This window comes from Anthonomus grandis, chromosome 8 (genome assembly GCF_022605725.1).
Source record: "Anthonomus grandis grandis chromosome 8, icAntGran1.3, whole genome shotgun sequence".
Classification (NCBI taxonomy): domain Eukaryota; kingdom Metazoa; phylum Arthropoda; class Insecta; order Coleoptera; family Curculionidae; genus Anthonomus; species Anthonomus grandis.
Window position 1 is genome coordinate 15,032,128 of NC_065553.1, and position 17,769 is coordinate 15,049,896.

Below are 17,769 nucleotides of genomic sequence, written 5' to 3' on the forward strand. Positions count from 1 at the left end.
CTTAATAACTTATCAAAAGATGCTGGTATTCTGGATATTCTCATAAAATTGTAAAAATATAAGATTCACTGAGGTAAGCTTCTCTTTCTAGCCACCAATTAATTGTTTTTTAATAGCAATAGTGCCCAGGTGATAGGCAAATATAACGCACTCTCTCCTTTATCCATATTTTGTTTTATTAGCTTCAAACTTAGTTTATCGTACTCAGTATTCACCGAACAAAAGAACAGATAATTCTCAAGATTAAATCAAAACAAATATACAAAAGATAATAATTGCTCATGTTATAACTCGGCACGATTCCAAAAAGTTTGCAGCTATTCTTGTAAATGGTCATATCACTTATAATCTAGCATACATGTCCAAGAGTCACTTCATCAACGAATTGATTGTGAATGCACCTTAACTGTAGCCATGCTACACCTAAATTTAGTTAAAAAATAGACAAAACTGAAAAGGGGAGAGAAAGTATATAGAATATCCATTAGAGATATTTATATCTGTAATATAAATAGTTAATTACTGTCCTTCTGAATATTTGAATATTATCCAGAGAAATTATACAAGAATAAACTTATCAAGTGACCCAGAAAAGGGAACAGAATTTCAGAAATAAACTTTCATGAAATATTTTATGGAATACTAAAAATCTCTACTAAATATTCATCTAAAAAGGGATGAGAATATAATATTGCGTTCGTTATTTTATTCAAAGGTTAAAATTCAAGAAATAGAGGATGCTCCCGGACCCTTGACCCTTGGAATTTTATCTATTATAATCCATAACATCCACATAATATTTTTTTATTTTTTACAATACGTTTCTAAAACGTAATTTCAGCAATAATAGTATAGTAGATTAATCCAGAGAATACGGGGACAATATTGTTGCAAATATTTGCTTATCAAATCTCAAAATAATATTGGCAATATAATATGTATATAGAATATTGGGATTGTAGATTGATTGCGTTGGCACTATCACTGACCCTAATGATTAAGAGGCGAAGTTTTAAATTTTACGGGGAATTTTGTTTCTGCATTAATTTTTTAACGAACTTCCTTCATTTAGGACTTCTTTTTCTGCTGATTGTCTATAATTAAAAAAAAATTACGTACAAAATCAAAATAGTGAAGATGTTTTTTTTTGTAATTTAAGGAACTTTAAAACGTATAAATGGTTTTTATGTTTAGGAAATGGAGTGTCATGTATCGGCCATAATAATGTTAACTTTCAAAATCACTACGTTCTATACTATAATCATATAATAACTCTCTAAAATAGACCCTATAGTTATGCTGCTTACAAAAGGAAGTTACCTTTTAGTAGTAAAACTGTACCCCAAATAAAGGGTTAAAAGGCAGATACATATTTATTTAGGCAAATTTAAATTAATTATTCTTTCCAAACTGCCGGACCTAAGTTCACCTGAGCTTGTCCACGAGCCATCGAAACTTTTAAAATGTTTGAGCATCTGCCAGGTAATTTTATACTTGCCTGGTCATATACACCATATGCCATCAAATTTCGTTCACATTTAAACGACTAATATTTGAAAAAAATGTTTGTTTTGCGCGCGGTTTTGCGACATGACTTTCCTTTTTCCCCGTGATGTGCAGGCCTGGGGGCACCATCATCATTCATAATTTGGTGTTATAACGGTGCTTTTTTCGCACACCGCCATTGTCCCCGTGACAATTATGGGAAAGTTTATTTTATAATAATAATGGGATTTCAAACGTGGATTTAGTAAACATGAGATTTAATGGTTAAAGTGATACTTTTCACTGGGTATTGTACTTAAGTAACGCATGCACTGTTTGAGTTTTGCCATTTTTATTGCAGGCCAACTTTATATTTAATGCCAGTTAAAAAAAATCTTGAATAGTACTCACAAAACTACAATTCTTCGACCATTGTCTTTGTTATAATTCGAAGATCTCTGTAATAAACATACAAAAACATTCTCAGTGTATTTGTTACGTCAATTTCTGTATTTAATTGATCGTACGCTAATAATAAAACCAATTACTGCCATATAAACATCGATAAGTGTGTGACAAATCATACAATGGCTAATTGGAACGGTTCGCCGAGCTCTTCGCGGGGTTCTCCGATAAATGGGACTCCGAAGAGGAGACCTCACAGTTGGCATAGCAGTGGCTCCCCGTCGAAGAATAAGAAGCGTAAATCGTTAGGTATGTCAACTGCATGAATCATACACATTTTATTATTATTGTTATGTCTTTTTTGTTATTTTCAGGTTATTCTTCAAGGATTTTTCTTGTGCTTGTACAATTTTTTGTTTACCTGTCACTATTTTTTTGCTCTTTTCTCCAGAGCCCTATAGCTTGTTTTAACTCTGAAGCTCTTATATTATCTTTTGCGTCGTCTTCTATTTCATTTCTATATTAATTATGACTGTAATATTTTTTTGTTTTTTTATTTTGTCCACTTATTTTGGATTTTCTTAAAAGTTGTCACGTATCCCTAAAATTCACCTTTCTCCATTCAGTGTTAAATATATTTTAAAGTTTTACCTGTCCATCACTGATATTTTTAATTTAGTTATAGCCAGCAATGCCGTATATTTGTTGTTTTTAGTCATTTGTAACAAATACGTTAAATTTATAACAAAAACATAGGTTTCTTCATTTATCTGTAATATTTTCGACCTCTAAGGTAAGTGACATCCCTTCATTCCTTTCCTGATTTTGATTGAAAAATCTAATTTTTTTGAACACAGTGATGATAAGACTCGATCTTTACTCACTTGAACCGAGGTTGGTCAAATTATTTTAAATTTTAACATGTTCCTTTCTGAGTTCTTAACAGTATACTACCAAAGAGTATGCATGCGAACTCTTAGGAATTTATGACTACCGTTATCAGGACCTTAGTTATAATTTTTGTATTTTCATTTTTTAGCTTGGCCTTCTGAGTAAATATAAACGCAAGATTAGCAGAACATTAAAATTTGCTTATTCAGAAATGCTTGATGCGGCGAGAGATCGTATTTCATAAGGGAACAGTAAGATCGGTGGCTAAATTATCTGATGTCAATGAGAAAGAAAAAGACTGCAAGAAATATTAATAAATATTCGAAGATGATATTTTCGAAGGAGCAAGAAAAGGGATTGTCTGACCACATTAGAGGTTTGGATTTCATGTTTTATGAACTGCGTAAGAAAGATTGGAGATTTTGCCTCAAGAAACAATTTATCTCTTAGAGCTCCAGAAAAATGCAGTCTAGGTAGCGCCATCGGTTTTCATGGAGTTCAGTGCCAACGATATTCAATAAGTAAAAAATACCTAATTTTCTCCACTAAAAAAATTCAAACACAAAAATTTTTAATATGGATGAGACAGAGTTATCCATCGTTCCAAATAAGCTCCCTAAGGTTTATCCTCAAAAAGGCATAAAGACCGTGTTTAAAGTGGTGTTAGCTAAACGAAGCTAGCTAGTTACAGCTATGTGTTGCATGAGCGCTTATGGTATTTGGGTTCCGCTCGAACGTATTTCTATGTAAAAAAAAGAATGGAAGACAAACTTTTTTCTGGAGCAGCCCCTGGACCCTTAAGACTGATATCATACTTGGGCAATATGAATACTGACTTATTTATAAATCGGTTGCAATATCTTAATGAATTTCTTTCCTTTTAAAACAGCATTTATAAGTTAATGTGGTAAACCGATTGTCAACAACCCTGGACATGCTATTACGCTAAAAGATTTGGCAAATATGTCCTATTCTGCTTATTCTAAAGTTGCTACCATCCAAATTTGCGAAAAGTCCTTTGCTTGTAAAGGAATTTTTCCATACAGTCCTTATGTTTTTAGTCTCTTAGGCTCTGCTCTCTTACTTAGGCTACTCCATCTGAAGTCATAAGTACATGAATTAAGTGAAGGTCCGAATCTGAACCACAAGCAACTAGCATATCACTTCTCGATGATGACTCATCTGACGATAATAGCGATTCTCTTGACGCAATTCGAGACTAAATAATAAATAAACAAAAACAAAAATTATTGGTTAAACTAGGACACTAGTTTAACGAAGGTAGTTAGAGGTAGCAAGGTAGTTAGGGTAGCTCAGACTTCACTAAAAGAGCCACAAATTTTAAGCCGGCGGCTGTACCACGGTAACCAGGTCCAAGTAGTTAGGTTACATCTAATCATTATTTTGATTTGATTATTTTGTCTCTTCCAAAAACAAGTCATGAACAAATAAGAAGAAACAAATCCAGAAAGTCTGAAATGTTGTCCAAAGAAGTGAAATAGGGTGGGAAAAGAAAAGTTCTAGTTGATTCTGATGAGGACAATAGACGTTCGGAATTACGAGAAGAGCAAAAAAAAACTGATAAAAATGATGGGAGGATTTGTGCGGGATGTTTCGAAGACTATTCTGAATTCGATTGGATAAAAAACTCATTTGCGTTTTGAACAGTAGTGGTATGACGATTGCTCTAACTATCTGGGATATGGGATATTTTCGTGCGACTTCGGTCTTATTACATTTTTGAGATTAGTTACTGTATAATTATTAAGTAGCCGTATTTTATTTCGCGTACTCTTCTATGCGTACTAGGCTTCGACTGGGTACTCTTAGAACCTAAAGGTATGCATTTTATTATTTTCAATACAACTTTCCACCGACCAATCGTCGTTTTTTTAAGTTAAATAAGTAAATATTTAATCGACATGTTATCTAAGATAATTATAATTAAGTTAAATATTAGGTTTAAGAACAACTAAAAAATTACTTTTATTTTTAATTTTTCATACAGAGGCAATACATAATTGAGATGTTTGACTATATTATTTAGTATTAAAAGTTTTTCCAATTTTTAAAAATATCAAAATATTTCCTAAAAATGCCCACACTGCTAAATAAAAGGAGAATTTTACTGCAAAAGCGTTTGTTCAGCCATTTCTGAGCGTGAGCACAACCTTTTGATTGATGCTCTATTTTTTCCAGATATTTTTCGGTAATATAAAAAATAAATTTCTTGTTGTTAGCACCGTTATTGCTGAGTAAACGGTGCAATAGAGGACACAATAATTGTTCTGCGATGTCGGTCTCGTTGTTGTATAGACGCCTTACGCCTATACACATCGGCCCACACCCGAATTTCTAATAGAAATGACCTGTCGCACGCCTAACCCATCGAAAATAATCGTACTAAATGATTTTTGTCAATTTCGTTTAACTTTACTAAAAATTACTGCCAATCTCTATGCTGTGTTTGAAGTCTAATGCATAATTTAATATAATTTTCAATATAAAGGTGGATTTATAAATTTGACGTCGGCGCCATTAGAATGAACACGAGCTGAAAAGGACGTTATACTTCACTAACTATTTTTGTTCACAAACTTTTTGCACTGAAATATTCTTTTGAAATAACTGGAGCTACCTAGTTTAGATATTTACAAATCTAATTACTATAGGAGAGATTTTGTTTTCCTTTTCTTTACGGATACAAATGTTTCATATATTTTAAAAGTCAAGAGATAGTATTCGAAGACCAGTGGTGAAGAATGAAATTTTGTGAAATTATAATGAAAAAAGCAAATAAAAATGAAAATTTTTTACGAAATATTTTCTTCTATTCTCACATGATTCTTCTTTTTTATTACATGGGAAACACAATTCTTCCGTTGTTCGAAATTAGTCTCGGGAAAATAAGCACATAAGTTTTTCAATTCCGTAGTCAAAAACTAAATGTTTGGACTGGTGTTTTGGGACCATATTATAGGGCCATTTTTTATTGATGGTGCGTTAAACGTTTTAATAAATAGTTTCTTCTTATTAATGGGACTGGCGATATTAAATGGCTTCCTAGATCTCCAGATTTGGTCCCAAATGGCTTTTATTTTTTATGTTACCTTACGGAGACGATTTTCTAACCCGAATTTAGTAGGCCAACAAATCTAAGGGAGGTGCGAGAGAAAATTGGTAAAATGTGCCAGTTCAACAGAAGGTCTTTTGGAACTGCAAATTAGCATTTATGATAGTCTAAGGAAGGATGTGTGTTGAGACTTTTGTTTAAAGAATATTTTTTAAGAGTTCTTTGTAGAGTGTTAAAATTTTTTTGTATATTTTATTTATATTATATTGCTTTAATTTTCATTGTATTGCATAATGAAAATTAAAACATAATAGAGAATACGATTCTATGTGGGTTGTACACTCATGTATGTAAAGCCTGCATCAGAAAAATATTTTAGAAATTTGCGAAATTTTATTGCAAGTAATGGCAACGATGTAGCAGAGCGCACAAAATGCATGCGCATTGCCATATTTCGGTTTTAAGCAACTCTGTATGCGTATAATGATAGATTCTCCCACCTGTATAGTATGTAGGACAGCTATCTAACTAACTAACTAACCAATAAGTTCCATGTATGTATTGGACAGGACTAACCAACTGATGACACCACAAATGTATATAATTTTCTGACAGTACTAACTTTCAAACGATACAGGTTGAATTTTCATGACAGTTCGATCATTAGTTTCTGACTTATAGTGACTTAAATAACACTAATCTTTGTACTTGTTTTATGCACATCAAAGTATTGATGTACTGATTGATCGCCATCTGAAATTTATATCTAAATAAAAGAGCTAGAGTTTGAGGGGACACTGAAACCAATTTTGTTCAGTTAATCTACTTAATTTAATAAATTACATATAGAATTTGTTTTTTTTTTTATTGATATTTTAGTTAGATGTAAAGCCATTCAATATAAAATCCCCAAACAATTTTTCTGATTTTTGGAAAAGTTTTCTAATAGTTTCTTTAAGTCTGTTCCACTGTATAATTTCCTTATATGATTTTAATGATTCCTTTTTTTGTTATCATTTTGTCACCCATCAAAATTAATGATTCTTTACCTAAATCATTCTGGGTGGCTAAAATATGGAACACATCAATTGAAAGATTAAGTTTTTTGAAAAAAAGCTCTGTTATTTTTAAAATTTATTTATTTATTGGCGGTTCCTTTTTGACATTTTCAAAATATAATTTTTTAAAATTAATTTATCTCATATTTTAGCTGCTCACTGTATATCATTATATTCTGATTAATTGATATAATATGAATACGTGACATCATAAATCACGAACACGCAATTTCTTCAAGTAAAAAATTCGTATTACGTTAATACTCCCTATTACAATTAATTACCTCATAACCACCTTAATACCGTAATTACCCACGTAAAACTGTTTATTATTACAGGACTAACTTTACCGTCGACCAACCAAAGCGCGCCTTGCTAGTAAATTGCTCGTTTTAATATGGCAGGAGGTTCGTTTTTAATTAAGTCTCGCCCCGGGGGCCCCTAATTAATTTTTCAAAAACTCCTTCGGACTGCGGACGAGTTTTCGGCAAACTCACCAAACGGGTATAAACGTTTTCCATCTGCAAACACGTATTATCTACATCCACTAGACTGCGCCCAATTTTCATTAGTTGTTTTTTCGCCTGTGTTGAGTGGGTTTTAAGGGTCCAATTATTGGAAAGCCTGTGGTTTACTGTAGTAAAGAAATAGTTCGACATTTGATTAGTTCATTTCATGAAAATTCATATTGAAATCACTAAAATGTAAAAAAATAGGGGAAAACTTTTAGAGAAAAAAATAGTTTAGCTCCATTTTACTACTTAAAGCTACCTCCTTAAAAATCATTCTTTTATTGGTAGCAGTTTTTTAAAAATGCGAATTTTTAAGATTCCTACCAAAAATAAAGATTTAAACCAAGGCATTCAATGTTAAGAAAATTAATGCTATTAAAAGAATTAATGGTCTTGAGTTGTTGTAGAGACAAAAAATAGAGAAAGTATTATAATGAAAATTATATGAAAACGATCACTTTACTAAAAAAACACATCAATTTAGATATACCGAGAGACGTTTAATTTTATATTTGACAAAGTTGTGGTAATCACCTCCTCACGTGCAGCTAACCTCACTTTGATATGTCAAATGAGAACTTCTGAACTTCCATCCTGTGTCACATCATACTAAGCACCATTAAAATGTCTATTACTCAACAGTGCCCAAGCGAAAGCACTGTATAGAAGGATATCACTGGAGTATCTTGAAAAAATAAATATGGACAAACAAGTCTTTTATCAAACCGATTGATTCTTAATTATTTAAAAAGTATTTGTTGTTGAATGTTACCAGCCTTCTCATACTGAATCTTTGGAATTATTTATATAATATTATATCAAGATGTATGATACGTTTGCTACTTTAGAGAGATGGAGAGACTACCCTTTCTTCATGAGATAGTAGTACAGAAGAAGTACATTTTCAATAAAATGCAGTTCCTCCTTCCTAAGTTCCAAGCATCACCAGACTGAAGACCTGATTGGAGTCCATTAGACTTTTTTCTTGAGGGTGATTATGAAGTCTGTTGCCTCAAACCTTAGAAGAGTATCGTGACAGGATTAATTGTATAATAAAAGTCACAATGAATAGCTGTTTTATGACAATAATTTACTTATATATAGCAAATTAATTAAGTATTTTGGACTATAAATATCTAATAAAAGATGATTTTTTTTCGAAAATCATGAATAAAACTCCGTTGAGATACCTCTGATCTATACATAGTAAGACTCGCACGTCCATTTGGTATTAAATATAAATAGGTGAAAGTTTGATGATTTTAATCGATTTCAGTATTTAATGCTTAATATGTTTTTTAAGACAATTTACGATTAAAAATGGTTGTTTTAAGTTCGTCAGCATATTTTTAACGTTAAAAAACTTCAAGCAATTGCTCACCCGCTCTATAAAAAGGTTAAAGAGGCTCTAGAACTTAGCCCTGCGGGAGTCAGGACAAAGCAGAAATTTCTTTGGCTTTTAAGTTCCATGAATTGTTTGCCATCGGCTAAAAGCAATTTAAGTAGGTTAATTAGATCATTAGACAAGCCAAAGCAGATTAAAAGAAGTTTTTGATTTAGCTTATCAAGCGAAAGCCTTAGACATATGAGCATAGTTAATGTCGTATCCCGTATGTTAAAATAGTCCCGGACCTCCTTAATAATTCGTGAACGCGTCGTTTTATCAAAAACTATCCCAAAATATTTCGAACCGACATAAAACAATAATAATTATAAACCAGTTAATGCAAAGTTATCTTCCTAATGTGGATCTGAAAGAGATCTACAATATTTATTTGGGACAGTTTTTGATAAAAGAAGACTCTTTTAGCACACGGTATTACCTACAGAGTAATCAAATCCTAAATTACTTCATCTAATACAAATTTATATTTAAGACTGCCTACGGAAACACTAAAAAGGCAAACACCATTATTTGAGATTAATTCATTTACACGACGAAGCATCTTTATCAAAGATGTATTATCCATAGTCAAATCATTGGAAATGTTTTACAAATTTAGAAGTGAAACAGCCTCTTTACACTGCCACAGAAAATCCAATCTCAGTCAACAATTCGGGATAATTAAAGCGAGAATGAAGAATACTTTCCAAAAGAAGCATTGAAACTCACTATAACTGAAATCCAAGTCTAGCCAAACAAATCTTAAAAGCAGTCATTCTAATAACCCTTCCTTTGTAAATTACTTCGTCTGCACCATGTCAATCAACTGGATATGTGCCTGATAATTAGGTGTTCATACAACAGAACCATACTCTACAATAGGGTGCACTGGAGAGCAGTGTAGAATTCTCAATGTATAATTAGCCACAGACCCTTAGAACATTGAAAGTCTAGAAGTAGCATACCGTAGAACTACGGGCAGTTTGTTAGCTTATTGATACAATGATGCTTATGTAGAAATTGCAGAAAAACACTTTATAACATCATAAACATTTGTCACTTAATTTGACAGCCTCAAAACAATACTACTGTTCCTCCTTAACAAAATATCAAACATTTTTTAAAATAAACTATGCTAAGACACTCTTTAATGAAGTCGATATTCAACGTTAATTGAATATAGATAATGTATATTAAAGAAAAAGGTTATGACAAGGCAACGCCGCTCGATCTCATTGTTGATGTCGGCAAAAAATATTTGCATGATAAATATTTATTAATAATAGAGTATGCTTTAAATATAAGTAATATTACCGTTTACGAACACTTCATTAGAGTAAAGGTACCTAGCCAATAAGAACTAAGGCCACTAGGCCTTTACTGGAATTTTTTGAAAATGTGTTGAAAAGTACAACTTGGAATCCAATATGAGGCCAAGATCTTAATTGTAATTTTTGAAGTCTATGTTATTTATAGAATCTGCGGTTATCTTGTAAATTGAGTTTCTGTGACAAAACAATTTCACCAGATCGGTTCATTAACACATGCCTTAGACGTCCAGTAGAAAGTACCAAAGGTAGAAACCTTTTATGCAGATCCAAATAGATAACTATTTCTCTGTGTATTAATATCACCTGGCATTAATCAGTAGGTAATACATGTGTTAAAAAAATCAATATTATCTCCTATCATTTTAGGCATGATAAGCCATCTCAGACTCAAGTATCATTGAAGATCTTGTCGCTTGAAGTGTCGGTCAAACTTCATTACAACTTCAATTTTCAGACTTTTCAGGCAGTAACAGTTGATTAAATTGCGACACAGATAAAGAAATCTTAAGTTTTAAATTATTTAGATTTTCAAATGTAATATCTATTTCAGGCTGAAGTATCAGAGATTATCATAGACAAGTGGTTTTTGTTAAGCTATGTTAAACTCAGTTATCTCATACAAGGCTTACCAAAATACAGATTAAGGAATCTGTTGCCAAAAAAAAGGCAAAGAATACTACATCAGCACACATCTTTTGGCAAATAAACGTTCTGAATTTAAATTTGAATCTAAAAAAACAATAAATAAAAAATGTGAAGCTATAATACGGCTTAACGATACTGGGCATATTAGATCAATAAAGAGATTTTTTAGTAACAGTAATAATAATATTTTTTCTTTGTTTTCTTCTAGCTCATCCGCACTATATTATGGACGGTCAAAGAGCTTTAGATCTTATGCCTTTGCTGCAGGAGAGACTGGTGGTGCTGACAGGTGGAAGGGACAGACGTGGAGGACCTGTCCTTTCGTTTCCTGCCAGCCCCCGAAGAGAACGCGCCAAACCAGAAGACTATAAGAGGCTGCTTCAGTACCTTATGTCAATACCCAAGTAAGTAAACTTGATATCATTTGAGTACTGATTCTTTTGGGGGTTTCCAGCAATAAAATATAAGGCTAAGGACAAACAGGAAGCCCATTTTAAAAAATGACAATGTCGTTGTGTTTTTCGTCTATCGACATATAATATTATATTTATTTTCAAAACAAAACAGACTATTTATTTCCAGCATGCAGGCGGCGGTTGTCATGCTAAGCAAATAAACGGGAGATAACGCATTCCTTCTTCTCGTAATGGCGGGTAATTAGAGAAAAAAAAAGCGCTCCAGATAATGCGTTCCTCGCGCAAAGCAGAGCTAGCTGTAAATTATGGCGACCGACAAAATAATCCAAATGAACTAAAAACCGAAGAATGTTGGTACGGCCCGTTTCAGTTATTCAGGCATCTCTTGGGATAATTCATCGGTCTGGTTCAATGGTGTATGACTTGCGGTCGCGGGCTATTTGGCATTCCTTTGCATACGGGATTTATGTATGCAAAGCCGATCTCTCTTGGGATTTTTCGCGTGTTATTAAATAAATGAAGAACCGAGATTTGGGTAATAGAAAATCCAGAGGAGATGGAGAGTTTAGGGAATATTGTCTAAAGGGGTCGAGCGATATCAGGGTTGTTTTAGTAAGGTAAATAAAATATATTAAGAACGTGAGTTGTTAAGCACTTAAATCAAAATAAATTATTGCAAAAAATGTAGAACTCTAATTTTTTTTCTTAGATGATTTTTCTTTCAGAAACATCTTTCACAGAATGGTGTCAAAACAAGTTGAATCAAGTAGAATTATCGAAATATAAATTAAATAGAAAAAGCCGCAAATGAAATTAACATGAAATCATTCTCTTTCATTTGGAATTGGAACTAATTCAAGTCGAATTTATGACTGTAGGGCGTATTAATTCCTAATTTTCTATTCTTCTTAATTAGTAAATATCTGATTCTGTTAGGATATTTGAAATTAACAGAAAATTAAAAACAAAATCATTAAATTAATAAAACATCGTACTTGCACAAATGGTAATAAATAATTATAACAACTAAATGATATATAATAATTGAAGATCTTTGTTGATGACCCTACATACCTGAAAAAATAGAGTATCCGTGAGCAACTATTTTACCATTTGTAAATTTATTATTTAAAATTAAATATGTGATAAGACCATTTATTAGAATAATGCAGTATATATACATCATGCTTATAAGAATGCAAAATAATTAATCAACATCCCTAGCCTAAACCCTTATTCCCATTATAGGGTTCCTTACTGTTTTATGTCATGCTTTTTTTATAAAAACTATTGTTTTTAAAGTATTACACTAAATCCAAGTCTCACATGAATAGGAAATGTGTGTTGGGCAAATTTTTTTGGTATTTTCGTTTAATCTATAGTAAACTCTTCAGATATATGAAATCAGTTACAACATAAAATAAAATGTCATTAAGCCTTACTTACTACGTTAATAAGTTTTAAAAATGTTTGCATCTACATAAAATTAAAAAAAAATTACTTATAGTGTTGTACAATAGATAGAAACAGAAAATTTGGAATGCCACATTGTATACGTGAATCTTTTATAAACCGAATCACGGCAAGTCAATTCTACTAAGGGCAGTTTGTTTGCTGGCAAGATCTCTCACGCAATGATGCCAAATGCTTATGTAGAAATTGCAAAAAAATACTTTATAATATCATACAAATTTGTCACTTAATTTGACAGACAAAAAACAATAATACTGTTCCTCCCCAATAAAATATCAAAAAGTTTTTTAAATAAACTATGATGAGGTACTTTTTAATGATATTGATATTAGTTTTATTGATTTTAGTTTTTCAATGTTCTAAGGATTACTCATTAAAAATGGAAATGAAGTCGGATTTATATGAAAATATCTTATGTTTTAGATGTTAAATTAAAGTTTTACTTTGAAAATATAGGAAAAAATTAAATCCAGAAGAAACAGGTTTGAGTCAATTCCAATTTATGTGAGCAAAAATGCATGTGCCAGAACTGCTAGATGAATTTTTCATTCCAAATTCGAAGAACGCAAGCTAATTGCTGATTTCCAAATTATTCGTGTATATTTTTTTATATGAAGTGAACCATCAACCCAACCCTCACTTTAAGAAGCGTGATTAATCCAAATGTGCAATTTTGACTCTTGCAATCAATAATATCGATTATACTTATTAAATAACAAAATTAAAAAAAAAATCGTAAAAATTGGTATGTTACATATCAGAAAATTGAATCATAAACATAAGGATAAAAGCGGTCATTTTAAAGCAACAGCGAACTGCTTTGTTTAGTAATCTCGTTTAATGTGTGTCATTTGAGTGTGACTTCGTGTTTATGCGTGTATACATATATATATATCGATAATGGAAACGGGTACTTAAGTTTTAGTACTACATTAAACGCTACAAAATGTGTTTCTCTTAAAAATAGCTCTACCATCAATAATTAGGCTTAATAATGCATGACGTGAGATATAATATTGTGTAGCTGTACAGATCTACATTAATTTTTACTTATAATAAGCATTTTTTCCATAGAAAATAACTTTACGGCAAAATGTCATGTCGCTAATTGATAAACGCAGAATAATAAACATGCAAGTATTTATCTAGACAACGCAGACACTCGTTTCATGTTAATAAATTGGAGCAATTTAGCATAACAGTCCGGACTTGCGGATTAATTAACTACAATCCATGAAAATTAAGAAAAAACTGTAATTAGAGTTAACTGGCTTCGACGGGATATTCAAATTTAAGTCGGTTTACTGAGTTACCCGTTTTGTAGGCAGCCGTTAGCGTTCGGTGTACGTATACGTCTGTTATTTAGACCTGTTTGTTTCAATGAATGAGTAAGGTTTTTTTTTAATTACCAGCAATACAGGGTAATTATGAGAAAAAGCACTTAGCTTTCCGGTAGTAGGGTGTTATACACAAGGGAAACGTTTTACTGCAAACGTTTCGAAAAGGGAAATATTATGATGGCTCTATAAGCTATTACCTCAGCCAACAAGGCTTTTGTATTAAATGATATCACAAAAGCAAAATATGTTTCAAGGTACGTTTTAGGATAGAGCTTGGCAATTTAAATAACCTACTCTGTAATATTTTTAACGGCGGAATAGGTTAATATGAGGCTCAATGTACAGGGGTACAGTTAATGTTTGGGCTGATATACTTGAAAATGCCATTTTTGGTTCTTTATTTATTTAAGGACCTTAAAGGGTGATCTATACCTTAATATGCTTGGAGACCCTATTGATCCTCTTATCACTCATGAGCTAGAAACTCAAATTCAGTTTTACAGGAGGGTCGTCCACCTCATTAATTTCTTCCGGTCCGACAGTTGTTGTATGAAAGATTCCTGGCTAGTTGGATTGGCAAAAGGGGACCAATTGAATATCCTCCAAGATCATCGCATTTAAAACTCTTAGACTTTTTCTTTGAGGACATCTTAAATCAATAATTGTAATTTAAATTTGGCATATCTAAGTTGAAAACACAAGATTAAATGCATTATGATATCTTATTTTAAATTTCGGAATGAGGTACTCCATTTGATGAAGATTTTTAGAATTCTAATCAATCCTGTCTTTGTTAAAAATTTGTTCTTTCTGCACTTAAGCATTACTGCTTAGTGCTCTTACTCATTTGAGGATTACCTTTGGTCAAACTTTGCTGACTGCTGAGGTTAAATTGATTGCTATAAAAATCTCCTTTCCTGTGAAAGTATTTCCCAATCACAGAAATTGAAAAAAAATTCATATTGGGGGAAATTGTCCTCAATCGTCTGACCAATTTTCATAATGCATTGCATCAGATACAGTCTTCAAATTGCATGATAATGCAGCAAAAAATACGATTGCGCGCTATGGATAATTCAATTTTTAATGAACGAAACGCTAAAATGGTACACAGTTATAAATTAATTTAAAAATACTAAAGGTAGGCTTCATGACTAAAATAAATGTCATACTAAACACTCTTCGTTTCACTTTGGCATAGGCCGTTGAAGGGTAACATAAACATTAAATATTATTGTCGCGACGCCTAAGCCATATGCAAAACATAAACAAATAGGCTGCCATACGTAAATGCACTAAAATAAACCGGGAACGAAAAAAAATAGTGACTATATTTCGCATGTGGAAGTCCCACTGTTTCATCCAACTTTAAATCGGTCCGGTAGCGGTAGGTGTAATTTTATGGTATCTCGGGTTTATTTATAGATGACGATTTAATACTTCATCTTGCACTAATAAAACCTGATCGCGTTTATTGCCATTAATTTGTCGACCTGGATGCGTTTAGGGAAATAATGAAAATTATTAAAATGTAACTGCCTGAACAGTTGTGCAAAATATAGCAGACAAGACAACTTTCAGATAATTTAAACACTCTAGGTCAGTCACCGATTGACATTGAATTTATTATATTTATTGAATTATTATAAAAATTCCTATTTTTTAAAGGAGATATTTTTTTGTTCAAAATTCGTTTTTTAGATACTTTTGGGTTAGGTTCCTTGATAAATATTGGTACAATTTAAATATGCAGCTCAAAAATCGTCCAGACTATTCCGCTATAGCAGAGCACTGAAATCGTGACATTTAATAAAGTTAAAAAAAATGTTCATTTCTATATCCCCTTTTCAGTCTGACAAAAAAATGTGTGTACAATAAATAATTTATTAGTAAACCTTCTACAGTAATCCGACTCCATCTTAGGCAAGCTATTTAAAAATAATATTAATCCCTCTTTTTGTTTATTTATTTTCAACTGCCTGGGTTTATTTTCTTTTCGTACTGCAATATTCTCGGTACTATCAATGTTTTTTTTTTGTCAAGAAGCCAATAGCCAACTGTTCTTTTTAGTATGCTAAGAGTACTGCAGAACATTGTTTGGCATAGTTTTAATCTATAACTTTGTTTATTAAGAAAGTATGAGTATGAATAGACTCGTCTTGATTGGTCTTCTTGTTTTCGACTTCTAGCTCTTTTAGTTGAACAGTTGCTAACCAATGTAGTGGTACAGACGACGACTGCTTCCAGAAATGTTCGAAGAGTTTGGCTCGGTGATCATCTGGTAATTCCGTGACTTTAGGATAGTTTTTCATCACATTTACACCTTTCCCCCCACACTCTTTATTTTTTAACTTATCTTACAGTCCCAGTTTCTTCCATTTTTTCGTTTTCCTTAATATTATTGCCCTTATTGCCTTTTAAGCCTCTCGGAGTTCTTTTTTTCATTTAATTGACGTCTCTTTCTTCTTCTTCTTCTTCTTCTTCTTCTTCTTCTTCTTTTGCTTCTGCTACAGTTATTACACCATTTTACTGCATTTCACTTTCTATAGCTCTAGGTAAAATGCCGTTACTTTTTCACTATCTCCCTCAAAGTCGTAAAAATTTGGTTCTTCATACAGAGTATCATAGATTGGGTCAGTCGGGTTATCACCATTTATTATTTGCCCTCAAAATTTAGTAACTCTGGCAAAATAATAAATATGTTATATTGGCTTTTTTGGATTAAAATATTCATCTCCAGAGTAAAAAAGTTGCTCCATTGAGTCGTATAAATATCCAGAACATTTTGGTAAGTTTGTGACAGCTTCATGAGACATTTTAAGCCATTCATCATTATTAAATACAGCTCCAAACTTTGAAGGTTCGAGCTATAAATTTTCTCTTATTAAGCTTACACCAGCAAGTTATTGAATTTCTGATGCTCTGGACTGTGGATGCATTCAGCAAGAAAATTTAAAATTTATATCTAGAGGACAATCTCTTTCCTCAGTCCGTTCACCCCTCGTGGGAGTATGGTGGTTAATGAGTTAATTAGTTGAGTTGATAGTCGTCTTCCAGAGTTCTCTCTCTTGAGCTGAGTGATTGTAATGTTTGTCCTGTTATTATCTTCATTTGATCTATCTATCTCGTTGGCGATCTATCCCCTCGGACGGCGTCTCTGCATTTTTCCTTGAATTACCATGGTCTCCACGGTATTCTCACGCCTCGCGAGATCTCCACAAAATCTGATGTATGACTGGGATATGGTTGTGATTAGCCTTATTTTTATGCTGATTTTTTCATTGAATAATTGGTTTGTGTGGTATGCAGTCCATGATAAGAGACTTATTTTAAAGGAACGTGATAAGGCTTTGACTAAATACAAAAATCACAAGAGTTTAGAAAATTGGAGATATTACACGGAGTGTCGTAATTTTGCGTTGGCATCAATAAGACGAGAAAAAGCTGCATATCTTGCAAGCTTGGAGAGTGACAAAACTGGTACAAAACTTTGGAAAGGTCTAGAAACTTTAAATATTAAAACAACCAAGAATAATAACGAGCTGCCGTTTAATATATCTGATCCAAATCAAATAAATGATTTTTTTGTAAGTGTTTTTAATAAATCTGATAAATGTGTAAACAAAATTAACTTCTACTCCAGTAATAAATTTACCGAGGATAATTTTCATTTTTCTTTAGTAGACCAAAGTACTGTCGAAAAAACTATAAAAAATATTAGGTCCAATGCCTCTGGTGTGGATAACATAACTCGAC

At 32.2% G+C, this 17,769-nt stretch overlaps 1 protein-coding gene across 7 annotated transcripts in view; it reads left to right on the forward strand.

The window, feature by feature from the left end:
- The window catches only part of LOC126739256 (triple functional domain protein), a 288,570-nt gene that overhangs the window by 30,910 nt on the left and 239,891 nt on the right, over positions 1 to 17,769 (forward strand). For 4 of the 7 annotated variants that reach the window (XM_050444840.1, XM_050444841.1, XM_050444843.1 and 1 more), the window contains exons 1-2: positions 1,916 to 2,199; positions 10,993 to 11,188. In XM_050444840.1, the coding sequence (XP_050300797.1) occupies positions 2,073 to 2,199; positions 10,993 to 11,188 (323 nt within the window). In that variant the 5' untranslated portion in view covers positions 1,916 to 2,072. Of the gene's footprint in view, positions 1 to 1,915; positions 2,200 to 10,992; positions 11,189 to 17,769 lie in introns of those variants that run through there. The other 3 variants (XM_050444842.1, XM_050444847.1, XM_050444845.1) reach the window with 2 other exon arrangements.